The sequence below is a fragment of the Micropterus salmoides genome, unplaced genomic scaffold (genome assembly GCF_014851395.1).
Source record: "Micropterus salmoides isolate LMB-PRFRI ecotype aquatic unplaced genomic scaffold, ASM1485139v1 Ms_hic_scaffold_1, whole genome shotgun sequence".
NCBI lineage: Eukaryota > Metazoa > Chordata > Actinopteri > Centrarchiformes > Centrarchidae > Micropterus > Micropterus salmoides.
Window position 1 is genome coordinate 55,825,473 of NW_024040040.1, and position 20,062 is coordinate 55,845,534.

The window sequence follows — 20,062 nt, forward strand, 5'->3', positions numbered from 1 at the left end:
CGGGAGAGGGCAGTGAAAAACGGGAGGGTTAGCAAGTCAAGAATGTTCTCAGGAGAGGAGAAATGAGGCTGTTTTTATTATAATTATTTAAGTCATGTAATTAACGGGACAAAGGACCGACTCACCGCTAACACCCCTCTCTGCCTGTTTCTACATGCTGCAGGTAGGCTGACTCGGGTAGACTGCAGTCAGCTGATTTCTTATGTGGTTTTTGTGCTAAGGCAGTGTTGTTAACTCGGGAGCTGCAGCAGGCCCTCTCGTTGGAAAACTATGCAACCCATGATATGAGTAAAGGATCTGTCTCTATTTGTTTTTTAATAGTCAAACATCTGCTGTTATAAATGACCGATGCCAATATATGGGCCGGCCAATACATCAATCAGGCTAACTTTGTGCCATTTTTCATTCCAGGCTCCATTATCCTTCTCCCCTCAGCAGACAACTGAATCTTCATACAGGTAGTCCTATAAATTGACAAAATACTTTTCCAGCGTCTTTCATGGTTTTTCAAGTTATAATTCTAAACAACTGTGTAGAATCTATTCCAAGAAATAATCATATTTATAAAACTGTGTAGAATCCAGTGTTCAGACATGTTGGTGTACAAATGAACTGCAGGTGGCATTGGTACAGCACCGGACTTCTGGGCCCTGTGCAGAGGTAGTCTCTGAGGGCCCCAGTCATTGTCATCTTTTGCAATGACTTACTTTATGCACACAGCATAGAACCATGATTAATTTGTCAATATTATTGTTCTCTGATTTAAATAGCAGATTGTACCACCGGCAACATACATCTGCCTTTAATCCTGATCCTGCTAGCCTACATTTATTTCAGTGAAAATAAGTTATTATAGGCCCACCCTTCTTGTAACGAGGCTACAGTCATGGGCCCAGCTTGATCTCTTTTTACCTTGTTATTTTACTGAATAGTTTTTCTTGTCAAACATTCGTTTTACTTATTTACGTCACGTTTGATCAAAATTATCTGTTTAGGCTATTGATAATTGTCCAGGCTGCATTGTATTTCACCCTCACCTCTTATGCAGCAACATCAAAATTATATAGTTATATTAATTCAGCCCCTCTTTGTCCTGCAGGTTCAGGTGTCCTGGTCCAGGTGTGTTCCAGTGTGCTTTGACTGGACTGGTGTTTGTTGTGGCTCAGGAGGCGGAGCTGCTGTACAGGACTGTCCAATGGGACGAGAGCCTCCTCCAATCAGCTGGCAAGACGGCTGCAGGGCCGCTGTTCAGTATCAAGTGTCCTGAGGATGCTGTCTGTCAGCTCCACCTGCCGCACTGTGAAACAAAGCACGGTGAGGACTTTGCTGTCTTCAGTGTTAATTAGTAAAAGTGCAAAGCTTTGTATTCATTTTTAGTAAATTAGTAGCTTTCAGTGAAACAAAATCCAGACAGAACACAAGTAAGGTGAACTGGCACATCCTTAGGATGCCCCAGTTAATGAGAATAGATTAAATTTAGCTCTTTGAATTCAAGTGCTGAAAAATGAATTGGGTAGAGATGAACCTGTTGGCAGTAAAACACAAGTTCAGCAGCTCTTTGCTTTCACAGCGTTGCTTGTTGACGGCCTGCTGTCTGTCGTCCACATCACTGATGATGGAATGAGCATCTTGGAGCCACTGGAGATTACAGACACTCATGTGGTTGTGAAGGTCCCTCACCTCTCTGCCTTTGGCCTGGTCTGGGATTTTGTTAAAAGGTTTCTGAACATCTCTCTGCCAATAAATGGACAGGTTCTGCTGTTCCTCCGACCTCCATACACAAGCCATCGAGTACTAGATGTGTTTCTGCTGCAGAACAACATCCCTCTGCATGAGGTAAAGACATCTGACATACAGTTGCAGGAAAGAGTATGAGAACCATTTGGAGTTACCTGGATTTCTGCATAAATTGGTCATAAAATTTGATCTGATTGTTCAATTTGATCTTCATCTAAGTCACAACAATAGACAAAATGTCTGCTTAAACTAATACCACACAAACAATTCTATGTTATCATGTGTTTACTGAACACACCATGTAAACATTCACACAGTGCAGGGTGGAAAACGTATGTGAACGCCTAAACTAATCTAATCCGATTGTAGTGGATAGGCTAATGACTTCTCCAAAAGCTAACTGTAGACAGGAATCAGCCCATCAATGAGACAAGAGTGGAGGTGTATTTTAAAGCTGCCCTGCCCTTTAAAAAACACACACCAATTAAAATTTTGCGATTCTCTCAAAGTATTACCTAATGTTAACCTGTCTTGAACAAGAGTTCTTAAAAGACCTAAGATTAAGAATTGCTGACATGCATGAAGCTGGAAAGGGTTACAAAAACATGCAACTGTAAACTTTGATGTTCATCATCGTTATGTCTGTGTTTTTAATTCTAATTTTGATTGTAATTCTCATTTCTCTGTAAAGCACATTCGTTAAAATTTGTTGTTTTGAGAGAGAGAAAGGTTTTCAGAGTTTTTGAATCTGGTCTTTAAATGAAATGTCCTGTTTCTGAAGGTTGCCATCCAACAAGAAGGTGCTGAGAATATCAGGATCTCTTCAGACTGTCAGCTTAGCTTTGATCAAAGTTACAGTGTCCACTGTGAACCTGAGAGCACCAAAATACAGCCTGAGGTGAGTCAAATGAACAGAATTGTCATGAATACACATTTGGCTGCAAGTTGAATATGTAGGGTTACAATCACAATGGGTGGTGATGACGCAGTGGATAAGGCACATGCCTTTGGTGTGAGACACTTGAGTTCAACTTCCCATCGTGACAGGTGCACCAATGTGTCCATGAGCAAGACACTTAACCCCTCGTTGCTCCAGAGGTGTGTGACCTCTGAGATATATAGCAATTGTAAGTCACTTTGGATAAAAGCGTCATCTAAATGAATAAATGTAATCAGGAAAGTTCCAGATAAACTTTTTTACGACATGTGTGGAAAAATTATGCTTTGCTTCTGGTTTTCAGAGTGCACAATTTCACCCAAGGTACGGACCAAATTTCTTTCCAACATTTGAAGTTTTCCTGACTACAAATCCGCAGAAAGTGACTTTGATGGTCCAGGATCAAGGGAGGAATGAAGTCTGGAAACGTGACGTGTATCTGACAGGTAAAGGCCTTACTCTTCTCCCCACCTGTCACAGTTGGTGTGTGTGTGTGTGTGTGTGTGTGTGTGTGTGTGTGTGTGCGTGTGTGTGTGTGTACGTACTGTATATACCATATTGTTCTGTATTTAGGCTACATGTAATTTCCAGACCACACCAGTTTTTCACCACATCATTGTTACATTAAGAACAAAATCCACTACTGGGAGTGTTCAGGAATTATGAGGAGTTGTGTTCAAGAAATCAAAGTGAAGGAAACTTACAAATGGTAACTTCTAACAACAGGTAAGAAAGAAGATATTTGGTCAGAGATTCATTCAGTTCATGTAGAATGGTTTCACTGCACAGCTGATTTTTGGCATCTAAGCTCTGCCCCTGTAACTTCCTGCAGTCTGAGCAGTTCCAAGATAATGAGCTTGTCTTAATATAATTGGAAGGGAATATGAGATTTTGTGGCTAAAACTGTTGTCTTGAGACTTTTGAGGTGTAAAACTAATTTCATGGCAGAACAGATTAGACTGTCTGCATCTTCCAGCCATCTGTGGCTCCATATTATTTGTTTTTAATTCTTTCTTTCCATTCATGTAACACTGCCCTCCTCCCAACATTTGTTTAGGATGAATAAACTTTTTTGCAATTGCCACTGGACAAAACTGACGTCAGGGTCCTTTCTTACATTCATTGTGTCATTAATGTTATTTTTTATGTACTGTTTTATGTTCCTGAAGTTTACTTTCCATGTTTTCACTACAGATGTGACAGCAAACTAACAAAAGTTAAACAGACTAAATTTCATGTATTTTTACAAACTCTCCAAAGCTCTCTTGAAGTCATATTTTAACTTTCTAGTTGTAATTCTAGCTGTAAATCTAGCTTCTACCGCACTTAGTCCTGTTATTATTACAGAAAACTAAACCCTTTTTGCAGTCAAAATAATTTCAACAAGTTTCTAAATGTATTGTGTATGTAATTCTCTTCTTGTTGGTCTTCTTAATTGACCACAAAGTGGTTCTTTTTGCCGCGACAGGATCAGACTGTTATACAAGAAGTCTGAGAACACCATGGATAGGATCCCTACAAGTGTCTCCTGGTGACACACTTTGTTTTTAACAGGAAACAGATGTCTCTCTCAAGGACAATTCTTGCTCTGTACCCTTGTGAGAGGCAAGCTGTTGCAGGAAATGCCGGTGGAAATGAGAGTTTGATGTATACGTAGAGTAACTGCTAGCAAAATTTTATTTCCTAACATCACTAACACAGTCTTGGTTGATTGGTTCAGTGTGATTGTCGGTTGTGTCTAGGGTACAATGCTAATGTTACTGCTTTTTACACGATTTGATTGGCGGTATCCATATAACTTCTCGAACTATGTAGGTTACGCTGAGAGCTAACAGCATTTCGTCGAATTGTTTCTCCTTCCACCTCACAGACCATCAACTGTTTGTTCAAGTCAATAATCATAATCAGTGTGCGTCCCCCAAAATTCAATGTTGAGTCCCCTCCTCTTCATTATATACCTTCTACCCCTGGGAATGGTCATGTGATGCCATAAGATCTACTTTCACTGCTATGTTGATGACACCCAGCTCTACTTCTCCACCAAACCCTCTGCCTCTATTCCTCCCATCTCCCTCATCAGCTGCATTCAAGACATCAGGAGATGGATGAATATGAACTCAACTCAAACTCAACAACAAAATGGAGATCATCATTATTGGCTCCAAATCCATCCTCTCCTAACAGCAAAACCTCATTTTCACTATTGACGTAACTAGTCATCAAAAGTAAAAAGCCTTGGTCTCACCCTGGATAATAGCCAGTCCTTCATTACATTTAGCTGACTCTTTTATCCAAAGCAAATTAAAATTACTATACATGCCAAAGCGACTTGCATTGCTATACATATCAGAGGTCACATGCCTCTGGAGCAACAAGGGGTTAAGTGTCTTGCTCAGGGAAACATTGGTGGATGGTCACAGCGGGGGATTGAACCTGGGTCTCTTACACCAAAGGCATAGTCTTCAAATCCCACATAAAAGTCATGACCCTGTCAGTCTTTTTCCACCTCCACAATATCTCTTTGACCCTCTCTCTCACACTCCAGCACTGAAAATCTTATCCATGCTTTGTCACTTACCGTCTAGACTGCAACACTCTCCTCAGCAGTATCCCCACCATCTCATCAGTCGACTCTAACTGGTTCAGAACTCTGCAGCAAGAATCCTCATCTACACCAGATCTTCGGAACATATCTCACCTACTCTGATCAAACTTCACTGGCTCCCTGTGCTATACCAGGTTAAATTTAAGACCCAAAACCTCAAATTTAAAACCCTCCATCATTCAACCTCTTTACATGGGAGGCCGTGCCTTTAACTGTTCAGCACCCAGGCTTTGGAATGCACTCCCCCTCACACACACATGTCAGGCAGAGGCAGTTACCTCATTCAACACTCCTCAAAACACATCTTTTCTGTGATGCCTATAATCTTTAGAGTTTTTATCCATGCCCTCTGTATTTGATTGGTCCCCTTTTTAAACTTTTACTGTTTCTATTAAGCTGTTAATGTCCCCTTTGTAGAATCATTGAATGTAAGATGAGCGTTTTGAAAGGCGTTCCCCAAATGAAATTAATTGTTTTTATGATTAGTATTATTAATGTAAATCTAAAGGGCTCCAACATGAAACCATCCATCCATTGCCAACCGCTTATCCTGCGTACAGGGTCGCGGGGGGCTGGAGCCAATCCCAGCTGACATGGGGCGCAAGGCGGGGTACACTCTAGACAAGTCGCCAGTAACATGAAACCAAAAATTATTAAATGTACATTTCTCTCCTGATTACTGTTTGGTGTTTTTTTTTTGTTTTTTACCTCAGAGCAGGGCACAGGTAGTGATTTACAGTAATTTCAGTTGAACTTGTAATTTCTAAGATCTCTGATGGTTGATTATTGAACAAAAATTTTCCTGGTTTTCACCCAGGTCCAGGAATGGAAGCTCCACAGGTGAATATCCCAGCAGAGGACAGGCTGCGCTCTGTTCGGACAGAGTTTCTGAACAGAGTTTCTGAACCTGTTCTGAACCAGCTTCTGGACAGACTCCTTGATCATGGTGTTATAAATGATAATGAAATGCAGTCACTCAGAACACAAGTCAGAGCAGATAAAGCACCAGATGTGATCGACACGGTGCGAAGAAAGGGAACTGAAGCCAGTTCAGTCCTGATTGCTGCTCTCTGTGAGGTGGATCCATGCCTTTCCAGAGTGCTGAACTCCAGATGAAGCAAAAGAGAGAAAATGTGTGATGATGAATCTGTATCACAGCCGGCTGCTTTATCATGCAGATGTGGAAACAACTGAGAAATATTTCTGAGTGAAGATTAAACACCAGATACTTATAGAGGTACTGGAATCATCTGATGTAAATACTGCAGCATGACTTTTTCAGGCTGGACAGTTCAAACTGGACCATATTCTGACATTTTGCCTTTAACATGTTTAGTTCTTGGGATGACAGAGATCTGCAGGGTAGTCAAAAGAAAAGGTTTGCACTTTTTGATGCTGAATGTTTAAATTAAACAACTTAAAATATTGAAATTATTTTTCTCTGATGGACAATTGGCTGGAGAAGCTCTCTCTGAAGGTCTGGTATCAACAAGACTAAAAGTCTCCAGCAATGCTAGCTGCTCTGTTGGCGTGCAGATAAACACAGTGATGCTGGGAGCTAGCATGTAAAGCATCATAGTTTAGTGTTTTAGCATGTCAGAGGTCTGCTGTATGCAGATGACTTAGTGTTGCTCTCACCTACTAAAGGTTTGCAGCAGCACCTTAACCTCCTTCAGAGATTCTGTCAGAACTGGGCCCTGACAGTAAACACAGCAAAGACTAAGATAATGATCTTTCAGAAACAATACAGAAATCAGGTTACACACAATTTCTATTTAGACACAACCAAATTACAACACACAAAAAACTACACTTACCTTGGCCTCAACATTACATACACATGGAACATGGCTGTGAAAGATCTGAGGGACAAAGCAAGGAGAGCTTTCTATGCAATAAAAAGAAATATTAAACATTTTACAATCACTTAAAATCAGTTAACCCCCAGACATATCAGTCCCCTCAGCCAGCTGGTCCTGAGGCTCTCTGCAGTAACAAGTCCCCAACAGCCTCAGGACAGCAACACAAACTCAAGCAGACCAAACCAAATTATCAGCAAGCAGAAAGAAAAATATATTGAATACTGGAAAGAAACGACCAAAACACAAAGTAAATTCCAATGTTATCTGACCCTAAAAAGAGAATTCAAACTGGCAAATTACCTGAGTACAATAAAATATCCTAAATTAAAAAAAATGTTGACAACATCCAGACTGAGTGAACACAGCCTGGCCATAGAAAAGGGTCACCACAGACAGAGATGGCTACCACAAGAGGAGAGACTCTGCTCCCAGTGTGACAGGGGACAGGCAGAGACAGAGGACAGGTAGAGACTCAGAGGACAGGCAGAGACAGAGCTGCACTTTCTAACCTCATGCCCTAAATATAAAACAGTAAGACAAAAACACTTTGTAAATATTTCCCAAATATACCCCCAATTTGGATTCATATCAGACACACAGAAACTCCCCTATTTACTGGGAGAAATGCCCAAATGTGAAAATATGTCTCCTCATGCCATGAAGTGAGAACAACCAGTGGAACCTCAGACTGATATATGATTGTACAGATTTTCAAATTATTATTATTTTGATCGTTTTGTTTTTACATTTGATACTGATTTCTTTTTTAAAATGTATTATTTTTTAATCAATTAATTATTTTTTATATATTATGTCTATTAATACACACACACACGTTACCGTTTCATTTATTTATTTTATTTAAATTTTTAACATATATACTTTTTTTTTTTAACATACACATACGCTTTGGTTACTTTAAGCTTTAATTACTTGTTTAATGAAATGTATGGGGTTGATTGTTCTTATGTAGTATGTATGATGCTTTGGCAATATTGTTGTTACACAATGAAGCTAATTTGAATGTCAGCATTAGCTAATTAGCAGTAAACACATCCTACAGCTGAGGCTGATGGGAATGTAATTAGTTCTGCAGGTATTTGGTCATAAACCAAAGTGTTGGACACATTTACATGTTGACCTGATGTTGACCTGACCTTTGACGGCCTAAACGTCCTCAAAAACTTTGCACACACGCCAGGCAGGTTGACAACCAACAGGAAGTCGGCATTTTTGGATTTAATTGTGATATTTGGTGATTTACACACTCCGTACTTTAATGAACTCCTCCTAGAGAACTAGTCCAATCCACTTCAAATCTTTGCCGTGCAGTCTTATCCCACTGATGATTACACGTTGTACAAATGGTGAGTGTTGGTCGACCAGGTGTGCCCGTGGCGTGGAGTAGAATATCAGTGATTCGCCACAGAACAGAAAGTGTACATGCTCACGTCTCTACCAAATTTGACGTGTGATAACAGAACCACACATCCATCATTCACTCAAAGTCATAGCGCCATGTGTCATGCTGTGGTATGTTGGCAATATCAACTTAAAAGCTTGTGAGTTTTCAGTAAACAGCGTGTCTGGCAGCAAAGTTCCACGCTTTGCCATGACACAGGAAGTTGTTGTATCTTTACTGTACATGCTCAAATCTGTACCACATTTTACACATTTGATAAAAGTCCCGTCCTGAACACATCAACAAGCTCATATTCACTCATAGTCATAGCACCACCTACTTTTTAAAACATCAGCATTTGATGATGTTCTTGTTGACCTGGGCAAACAGAGTACTGAGTATCACTACAGCTATCCAAGGTGTGTTTTCCATTGGCATATTTCTGCATTAGGATTTGCATATGTATGTGTGTTAACTTGATGCTTTTTATACTGCATAGATTTGAAAGACTTGAGTTAAGGCATTTTAAGACTATACAGACATCATTTGGTTTTACAGTTCTAGGCTGCTTTATTGTTAAAAGCAAAGTAAAGGTTTCTTCCTCCCTCACGGTAACTAAATTAATTACTTTAAAATACAAAAGAAATCATGCCTGGTTGTTAGATACTGTGTGTCTGCAGTCAATTGCTGGCTTGCTAATCAGACATACTAGGGATAAATAAATACTACATTGCTGGTACTGGAGCCAACAACATTTCACAGTGAATGATTTAAATAAGAGAGAAGATATTTTAGCCCTGACTTGAGACTTAAAAGGGATACTGTACTGGTTTAGAAAAGTGCATTAGTCCAGCTGTGACTGTGAGATTTTATAAAGAATATGTATATTTAGCAATTTACAAGTCTCATAGAATTCTTTGAAACAGTTCAGAATGATTGGCAGTGATCAAAAGCCAAGAAAATTGTAGCTCTGTTCCAGCATTAAGTACATACATTTTTTACTGTAGACTCTGCTAAAGGCAGTTAGTAACTTATGATGAGATGGTTGAACGAGTCCTTTATGGTTCTTAGAGAATTTAGTACCCGACTGAAATTCTGTCTCAACCCTGTTCGGACGAAAAATGGCACTGTGTATAAGTATGAAGGTATTTTGTGTCTTTTTAATGCGAGCATATTTATGGCACTGCAATCAAAAATCAAGTTTGTCATTAAAAATAAACAGGCCTTTTTATTGTGTCACAGAAACTTTTAATTGCTAATATGTCCTCTTTGATTTCAAGTCAAAAAGTTTTGCAAGTCTAAAATGGTCTAAATGAGAGATTATGAGAGAGTGAAGATGCTCCCTAAGCTCTCTGCAGCTCTCTGGCCACCATGCTGGCCATAGCTGTCACCAATGATCCACACTGCAACTATGGGAGGAAAATAAATGAGAGTAATAAATGCTTCTATGTCGTATCTAAAGGAGCATCAGCGTTCTAAAGACTAGTTTATACTGTGTGACCATAAACTTCAGCTACCACAGTCAGAGAAAACTGGATATCATGTACAATGTGTTAAACATGAGTAGCTAACCTTAGCTTAGCATAAATGCACAGCCAATCAAGCTTCATGCTAAGACGGCTAACGTTAGCTAACTGTTATACATGTCATTCTAAAAAAGGAGACAGCGACAGACTCCGTGGCCTTGCCAACGGTAAATATAAATAATCATTAAATCATGCCATACTACATTTAAGCGACAATGTCAACTTACCTCCATCTAGCCTGTTCACGTTACAACGCCGTCTCCAGTAGAGCTGACTGAGGGGATTGTGGGCGTGGCCATGCAAATCCATGATTGGTCAGTCAAACCCACCAAAAAATCTCTCATTTTTTCAACTTTAACCTGCAAAACTTTCTGACTTGAAATTGTGACGTAAAAAAAAGGCCTGTTTATTTTTAATTACAAACTTGATTTTTGATTGCAGTACGATAAATATGCTTTTGCTTGCATTAAAAAGACACAAAATACCTTCATAAAAAAAGGGTTAGTGTGGGATTGTTGATCTGGGTAGTAAGCTAGATGATGAAATAGTATACAATTAGTCTACTTTAAAAGATATTTGATTAGCTGCCTAGTTAGTTATTATACTGGACCAGGACGACATCCCAGTAGAGGACAGGCTGCTGTCAGTTCGGACCCGGAGTTTCTGAACCTGTTCTGGACCAGCTTCTGGATAAACTCCTTGAGTGCCGTGTCATAAATGATTATGAAATGCAGTCAGCCACAGAAAAAGTCAGAGCAGATAAAGCACGAGACATGATTGACACAGCTAGAAGAAAGGGAACTGAAGCCACTTCTGTCCTGATCGCTGATCTCTGTGAGGTGGATCCATGCCTTTCCAAAGAGCTGGACTTATTAAGATGAAGCAAAAGAAAGAATGTGTGATGATGATGAATCTCTAACAGCTGTTTTACAGTCTCACGTTACTTATTGTAATGTTTGAATGAGAGGTTTTGCAGTTAAAACGTTTTTAAAAAGTGGACTTTAACTCTGAAGAGGAGACAAAGGGACAAAAAGTCTGTCAGTTTGTTTCAGCCACCAGATGGAGACAGAGCTTCACTGATGGACAAAGAAAATGCAGCCCGTGAACATCTCATGAAACACCTGATACCTCTGAGGAAATGGTTAGTTTAGAAGAAGAGAAAGACATAACTGCTGCAGGACTTCTTCAGCCTGGACTGTTCGATCTGGTCCATTTTTTACATGTTGTCTTTAACATGTTTAGTTCTTCTCAGGGTGACAGAGATCTGCGGGGCAGTCAGGAGGAAATGTTTCCTGTTTTTAAATGCTGAACATTTCAATTAAACAACTTGGAAAGTATGTGTAAGTAAAGTTTGTGTTGGTTTGTAGGAAGATTAGCTTTCCTGTTTTGTGTTGTGCTTTTCTATACAATAATTATTTCCCTCCAGGCCTTTTTGTCTGATAGACAGTTGGTCAAAGAAGCGCTGCACAAAGGTCTGCCTACAAAAAGACTTGGAGCCTAAAGCATTGCTTGTAGCACTGTTAGTCTGTACACAGTGATGCTACGAGCTAGCATGTTTAGCATCTTAGTTTATTGTTTTAGCATGCTAACATTAGCTAATTAGCTGTAAACACAGAGTACAGCTGAGGCTGATGGAAACATCATCAGTTCTGCAGGTATTTAGTCACAAACCAAAGCGTAACATGTTGACCTGATGGTGGCGCTAGATGAAATGAACCTGCTCGGAAAAATTCAGTCTTCAGATGAGGCCCTGAAGAAGGTGGAGCCGCTTCCATTCTGATGAAGAGTTTGTCACACTGAAACCTTCTGTGCTGGAAAGTGTTCATGTGACATTAAACTATTCTGAGGTGGGAAGCTGGTGAATATGTTTCTGTCAATTAAGCAAATTATTATAATATAATCAGGGATTCTCAGGAAAACGTCCTGCGTGGGTTTGTGTGTTGCAGAAGATCAGGTTTTACTTCTGCAGCCCATCAATGTGATTGACAGGATTCAAACCAATCAGATGTAGTTTGGGCAGAGCTATAAACTGCTGATCACTTGATTATTGTTGTGACAGAAAAAGAACAACCAGCGAAACTAATCTACAGCCGGAAACAAATGAAGAGACTCATCTTTACTTCTGATACATGTGGGTCAGTTACTGCTTCAGGAAACAGCCAGAAGAGTTCAGACTTCCTGTGGAGTTTCCTCACAAACAAACTAAAGTTTTGTAGTTTTCATATATTTTAATTGTTTTCAGTGATCTGGCTTTAAACAGCAGGCTCTGTACAAAAGCGGAGGAAAAAGGTTATCATGCAGAATCTTCATCACCATCATATTTACATTCTTAAAGCTCCTACAGGAAGGAGCATTTCTGACTTTGGTGACTCCTCGTGGAAGAATTAAAAATGTTTTATAGCATCAAAATAATCTTAACAAAGCTTTAATCATATTATGCACATATTCACATCACTGTCACTTTCCTATCACATCTCTATATGTTTTAAGTTCAGAAAAATAACAAAGTGCATAAAATTAACTGAATCACAAACCAACGGGCTTCATTCGACACCAAATACTAACATTCAGTTTATGATCCAAAGTTTACAAAGAAAACCTGTGTGTTAAAATGTCTGTGAAATAAAATGACTGAGTTCAAATGTTCCCCAGAAGAAGAACAACAACAATGATAACAGTCTTTGTGATGAACTTTTTCCACCTCTGACACCAAACATAAGAGATTTCTTCCCGCTCTCTTTTAGGAGTCCCCCAGGGGTCTATTCTGGCCCCCCTCTTATTTACTGCCCCTGGGGAAAATAGTCGTAGACATAACACTGATTTTTTACATTTCTACACAGATGACACAGAACTGTTAAAGCCTGGTACCTGATGTGTGCTGTCTTACGTCCTGCATCACTGACATTAAGACATGGAAGTCCAAAGACTTCATGAGCCCTTCAGCATTAGCAGCATTAACACCCTCTCCTTCAGTCTGGGTGTCCTATCTAACAATGTTAAAGAGACTAAAGATGAAAATCTCTTGACATGCAGCTTGTGAGTGGCAGGAACGAAACACCGGAACGTCCTGTTATTAATATGTCAGATGTAAAGAGGAAGCAGAAGGAGGAGGACGTCCTTCATGCTAAATAAGCGTGATGCAGCTTTTAACCACTGAGCTCCGGTACAATCCTGCTCGGTTACGTTGTAACTTGAACTCTGTATTGTCACACATCTGATGTGTATTAAAAACTGATGGAACTGTTACTCAAACCAACATGTTTTCATTTTAATGAGTACTGATCTGAATGATATATAGATCTAAATAATCTATAAAGCATTAATAAACAGTTATAAGTCTTCAAAAGAAGCGATTCCCAACCAGGTAAAACAACAGCAAAGGACCGTGAAGACCAGGATCCAGATCTTCTTCACCAAAGCGGGGAAGCATCGTGGTCAAACATAAAGGAAATCATCTACTGACAAACACTTTGAGAGAGAACGTCAGAATCACATGGAGGACGTCAGAGAGACGCTGAGACACAGGCTGCTGCATCCCGGCCAGCTGCAGGAAAGAATCAAGGTGGTTTAAATACGCAGGGGTTAGGGTTAGGTCTGCCAAGTCCTGGACGGACTGTTTCATGATTCAACTATAATTCTAAAGTTAAAAATAACAGTTTTCACTTATTCCCACAATTTTATCCCCCAAAATTCCCAAATAAATCACAACTTTCATTGCAATATTTTAGAAAAGCTGCTGCAGCAATCACAAAGCTGGCCCACGAGATCCTGGAGGGACTGAGCAGCAGTACAAATGCAAACTTGGCCAAAACAAAGTCTATTGAACAATGCCACAAAGGTTATGATGAAGGGGCACTAAGGCCCATCTGATGGGACAAAGGTCGGGAACCACAGCTTTAAAGGTTCCTTATTAGAAAGCGATCGCTCTTCTTGTCTGGGAAGGTTCTCAGTCAACCAGTTCAGAGTTCTCCAAGGAAGGGTAAAATCAAGGGCAGCTGGACTTGGTTGAAGACACTTTCATCCAAGAGGCTTCTTCAGTTCTGACTGACTGGCAGGGAGCCCGAGCTGTTTCACCTCTCTGGTATCAACGTGATGGACCTCCTGGTTCGTTAGTGCTCCTGGCTGTTGGAACGATGGAGTCACCTGAGGCCAGTTGTTCGCTCTTCTTCTTTGACTTTAGGAATGTTGTCAACTTTGACCACAGTTGCTTCATACCAACTCCAATCAGGAGCCAATCACACGCTTGGGTTGGCTCATTAAAGCTGTCAGTGTTTCTTATTAAACGTCTCGTCTGACAGTCGGACACTTTAATCTACATTTGTATTTTCTGAGAGCCTTATTTTTTCAGTTTTTAACGTCTCGTACTCTGGATCTGAAACAAGCTGTGGAAACAGGGTGAGGGCAAAGTTTTTGTCTCCTGTTTCAGTGTCATCGAGGAGCCTCCTTTTAAAGGTTTGGTTCATCACTTCCTGTTGCTGTTAAAAGTCTTGTTTTCTCTTCTTTCATCTCTGTTTCCAGCACAGAGATCGGTCCTCAACATGTTTAGCCTAGCTTAGCACAAAGACTGTAAGCAGGTGGAAACCGTTAGCCTAGCTCCATTAAAAAAAAGAAAATTCATCCTCAACTCAACAGCCTTTAATACCCTGTCATGTCTTCCAGTCCACAATGGTGTTGTCAAGTTTGAGTTCTCTCCTGTGACCTGAGGAGGGATGAGCGAGCAGTGACTGTGGGCCTACACCTTTTAATCTCCTTCATGGGACATTTACTTTGAAAATCCTCCCTCTGTGTGTCAGAAGAAGAAGCTCAGAGAATCTGCTGAGAGCTGAACAAGAGAGGAGTTGGAGGTTTTCAGTCAGAGTTTGATCACAGCGGCATCTGGTGGACGTTAGAGAAACTGCAGCTCAGATGCTGCTGACCGGATCAGACCAGTTCTACTTCTGTGTGAACAGAAGCCCCCAGTGTGATCCCAGCTGCTCCCAGTACAGCCAGTCCAAACACAGTCCTCAGAGACCAGAAACTGCCCGGAGGTCTGGACGCACCGTACAGCTCCACAAAGGCATCCTGGGAAATGAGAGAGAGAGGAAACAAATGTTGTCAGCTGACTTCATTCTTTGATAGTTGTTGTGTTTGTGAGAGACAGAAGAGGCACCAGTGTTGGTAGAGTACTGACAACTAACCAACTCAAGTATAAGTATGAAGGTACTTGATTAATAACTACTCAAAGACCAAGTCACTCTGTGTTTTAATATTGTTTAGTGTGTGCAGGCCGGAGATCAAGTCATTTTATGCTGCAAGCCCGGGCAAAGTCTCTGGGAATAAAAAGTGTTTCTTCTGCCGCGCAGGTTAGAAACAGCCGCTGGTCAACCTGTTGATTCTGTCTAATCTACCTTCCTGTTAAATACGATCATTTAACAAACCTTGAACTGTCATGTTTTTTGGGTTCTGGTTTTATTTTGTTAAACCCATCCTCTTGAGTTTGTATTTACTTTGCTTCTAATAATAATAATAATAATACATTTTATTTATATGGCGCTTTAAAAGGTAAAAAAGACGATGTTTCAGAGGGAACACCTTCCAGGTTCAGTACTCTGGGCAGGTGGGCGGAGAAAGGAAGTTGGCGTCTGTGGAGTGGGAGGTGTAGGAGGGGGCAGGTTATTGTGATGAGGTAGACTTTAAACTGGATTTGGTGTTGGACAGGGAGCCAGTGGACTTGTGCCATGTTGTCTTCCCACTCAGTGTTTCAGGTTAGGTATGTCATTCATTATTCTGTGTTTCCTGCTTGACTGTTATTTTCCTTCCCTCTCATTCTGTTCACTTCCTGTCTCTGGTTTTCCTGCATGTTTGATTATTAGCTCCTCCCCTGATGGGTTCACCTGTGTCTTATTATCACCTCCCTTCAGTGAGTGTCTTTCTGTTATCTGTTGTCGTCCGTTCGTCTTTGTTCAAGCGTCTCTTCCCATCTCCGGTGCCTGTTTTGGATTCATTTTGGACCCTGTTCTTTGGGCTATTGGTTGCATGCGATCTGTTTGTCTTGTGTTGGCCACCAGCCTGCCTCTACGTTACGTAAACTTGTTCACCTTTGAGTTTTCTTAGATTTCATTCATAGTTTCTCAGAAAGCAGGAGTATGTTCAGCCTGATGAGGGAAACTCTGGGTTTTCACTTTCAGAGAGCGAGTTCAGGCAGATCAGTAACTCAGGGAACTGATCCTGTGAAGTTGCAGAAGGAGGTTAGTTTTAACAAACTCCGAGATTCTCTGATTCCTTCTGCGGAGCCTGAAGCAGCTGTCTGACACACCGTTTCCTTTCCTCATTCACGCCCTACTGTCGATATCAAAGCGCATTCGTATGCAGAAGTTTACGTATTTAGAAATATCCCGATTAGAAATTAGTCTGGAACCTAAACATGATCTCCAACATGACCGCTTTTCTGATCAACCTGTTGGTGACGTATCGTGTGGCCGGGGAAAGTTATCTCTGGACATCTTTATCCTCAGAATAAAATCTATAGGCGACGCTGTGCTTCTTTATAACGCTGTGACCCCGTGGACACTAAGGCAGCTCATGTCGTCAACAAGTGCACTGAAACATTTACTGTGGGCTACATTTCTGCATCTGTATGAAGCTGGAACTGATAAATGATCAATCATCTGTCATGTTGTTATCAGTCACACTGACGGATGATTTCTATCAAAGTTATCATGCTGGAGATGAATGTTTCTGAGTGAGGATGACTGTGAGTTTACAATCACTTGGTCCATCAGTAAACCGCCCATATCTTCATGTCCAGTTGCTGCATTCTGTCCCGTCGGGTTACAGCTGAATATATATAAATAAGTTTAAAATATTTTTAACACTTTAGATTCATCCTCTCTGCCGTCGTCCTCTTTCAGCCGCTGTGTTTCTCTTATTGTGCTAAACTGTCAATTGTACTAACCTAAATGTGCCGCTAGATGGCGACAGCAACAACAGCAGCACACGGTGATCTGATGGGTGAGTCTAAACAACCTGAACATGATCTCCTTCATAATAAAGAAGTTATTACAGGACTGTTTGCTCAGGTGTTCCTAATAAAGTGGCCACTGAGTGTGTGTGGTACAAAAAGGGAGACATGTGATGTGTTTGAGCTGAAGCTTTGTAACTTCATCCAGTGGGTGTTTGTGTCAGTGTGGTCAGCTAACGCACGCACGCTAAGGCAGCGTGTGTTTAACGTCGGTGATGTTTACAGTGTGAGATCAGTCGAGTGTTGACGAGGAAATGTTGGGTTCTTTCCCTGCTGTGGTGTGTGTTGATGTGGAACAGTGATATGATGATTAGGGGAGAACCCGTCTGTGATTGACAGGTGACGGAGGAGGGTCTACAATGAATATTTTTTACTCCTGAGCTGTGTGAGCTGACAACGTGTCGGGGAATCATCATCAGCTGCTGAATCCTTAAAGTGACTTTCAGCTTGTTTATCTGTCCGACTGCAGCTTCCTGTTCTGGGGCTGGTTTCACAAAGATAGACCTTGACTAGGGTTTAGATTTAGAAAATAAAGATCTAAATCAGACCTTTGCACAAAGCACTAAAGACCCCGACCATCTTAAGAAGGACTACACTGCAATGAATTCTGGGTGAAATGAGACACTTTTTAAAGGAAAAGGCAGCTGGAGTGGGTGCATCCACCGCTCAGTGCAGTTAACCCCACTTTGTTTGAATAGTTATATGGAATTTTCACTTGGAAAATATAGAGAGTTTAGTAACAAAAAGAAATGCTTGATCTGGAAATGCTGCATCAGGAAACAGCGTTAACCCAGCTGTTCAGAAAAGACATGAGAACATGGTACAAGATGCTAGAGGTGGGAGACACGACTGAATGGTAATGAACATATCTGGTAGACAGTCGCCTGTCTTCTGGGGGGGTCAGCAGAGGATAGGAAAGTGCAGTGCGTGGTGTTGTCACCCGACAGACTTCCCCCGTGCACTGACAGCACCGCACCTTGGCAAGAGGAGAATACAGGTAAGAGTAGGCTATCAATGTTTCTTCTGATTGCTTTAAAGACATAAGTTAAAGCATAAAGGTTTCCCGCTTTATCGCCGTTGATCTAAAGAAGTCAAGCTGACATATGCTAATGTAAACCGGTAAGCTTGCTAGCCAGGAAGCCATGTTGTAGGTCTGTAGGTCTGCGCTCTTTAACATTTGTGGGTATCGGATACCTGAAGGAAGTAAGCCAGGCACTGCTGCTGTGCACAGTAACAACTGAAGGAGACTTAGGGCCTTTCCGAAAGTACCTGCCCCCCCTCCCCCTACCTACTTTCACTCTGTTTGCTCGTTAACGTGGAGGATCTTCCACACTGAGAGGGTTAAAACCCCCTCCAATGCTGAGTGAGCATCGACGCTGGCTAGTCGAAGCTGCACGATGGAGGACCTTTCTACATCACCAGGTTGACAACATAGCCTAGAGGTTATGATGCTACTTTCTGATTGACAATACTTGTCTGGACTGTCTGGACAGTCAGAGGACAGCGTTCAGAGGGAAAATCTGCCTGAGTCGGGACGTGGCTTTTAAATGTGCATATTTTTAGAAAAAGGCGACTTGTTTGAAAAGCGAGGACGAGGTTCAGAAAGACTATAAAGACCCCCCACCTCACCCCAGAGGAGAAACAGAGAGGCCTCAGTCTGCTCTCTGAGGACCACCAACTGTGTGTGAGAGTCCTTGATGTCTGTACTATAAAGGTGGAGGTTTGATTGACAGCTTTAAACATAAAAATACTATTCACACCCACAGAGGGAGTGGATGATTGACAGCTCAAAACATTAGACTTCAGCATGTCAAAGGAATATTTTAGAATCCTTTGTTTAAATCATTACTGTCTTCTAAAGGCTCGGTTCTTTGGTTCAGCCGCTTCTAAAAATGATAAAACAGCAGCTTTTAGGCATTTTCTGTATTTTGCGAGCAGACAGATAGGGAGGCTTCAGGATGTTAAGCTCACTAGAAACAGGTGTTGGACCCAGATGCAGACACAGAGGAACAACAGGTATCGTAAGTGAGATTTATTTAAACAACGGTGGAGCTTAGAGCGTGGAAGGGCAGGTGGAAACAACCAGCCCAGGAACAAAAGAACAGGAAGCAAAACCAGATAAAGACACCAGGGACAGAACAACTTCACAATAAAAAAGGAAATACCAACAAAGGAATACCAAGGAATACACAACAGTGACACATGCGCTTCATTGTTTCTCCCTCCGGTGTGTGCGGGACTTAAAGAAGTTATACTCATTTTCATTTTTTATTTAGAGGTTGTACCAGAGCAGGTTTACGTGGTTATATTTTTGTCATACTGCACATTGCTGCAGCTCCTCTTTTCAGCCTGTGTTGAAGGCTTCGTTTTAGCTATGGAGTGATACATCTTGTCTCTAAATGATCTTTGTTGGGAGTTGCACATGCTCAGTTCCTAGTTAAGGACTACTAGCCAATCAGAAGCAGAGAAGGGCGGGTCGGGCGAGAAGCCGGTTTAACAGCTCGGGTTCAGCCGTACGTGTTGCCAACCAGCTCGGCAACACGGACTGGAGCGAGAGTTTCAGAGCGGTGAGTTATTAATCTGTATCCATAAAGTTTTAACTGAGCTCTGTCTCTACATCACAGGAACAACTTTCTGTCCACTGACTGCCTGGAGGGTAGCTAGTGTTTGGAAGGGAGAGGAGAGCTGTGTGCTGCAGCTCGCTGTTTCTGAGGGCGTGTCGGAGTCGCCGCTTGGCGAGCGTTATATGAGGCGCGTTTAGCTTTCATCCCTGTGACGTCACGAAGCGGCTGGACTACAAACGAGCTGTTTTCAGTTCAGAGCAGAGTTTTCTGTGGGAGATGGGAACTCACTTTGGGCTTTTTCACCTTGCAAACCTGTTACATGCACAAAAAAAGGTAAATAACTCAATAAAGGAGAGGGGAAATGACCATAAGCATGATAGCACCTCTTTAATTGCGCTCTCTCTCTATTTCTGCGTTCCAGACAACTCA

The 20,062-nt window shown here is 41.3% G+C and overlaps 2 protein-coding genes across 2 annotated transcripts in view; both read right to left on the reverse strand.

Annotated features, from left to right (window-relative positions):
• Positions 1 to 20,062, reverse strand: part of LOC119897314 (NACHT, LRR and PYD domains-containing protein 12-like) — a 609,009-nt gene that overhangs the window by 212,813 nt on the left and 376,134 nt on the right. The window lies entirely within an intron of this gene.
• The window catches only part of LOC119897619 (apoptosis regulator Bcl-2-like), a 29,484-nt gene continuing 21,699 nt past the window's right edge, over positions 12,278 to 20,062 (reverse strand). Inside the window, exon 3 of the mRNA XM_038711460.1 lies at positions 12,278 to 15,130. Coding sequence (XP_038567388.1) covers positions 14,990 to 15,130 — 141 coding nt within the window. The 3' untranslated portion in view covers positions 12,278 to 14,989. The remainder of the gene's footprint in view (positions 15,131 to 20,062) is intronic.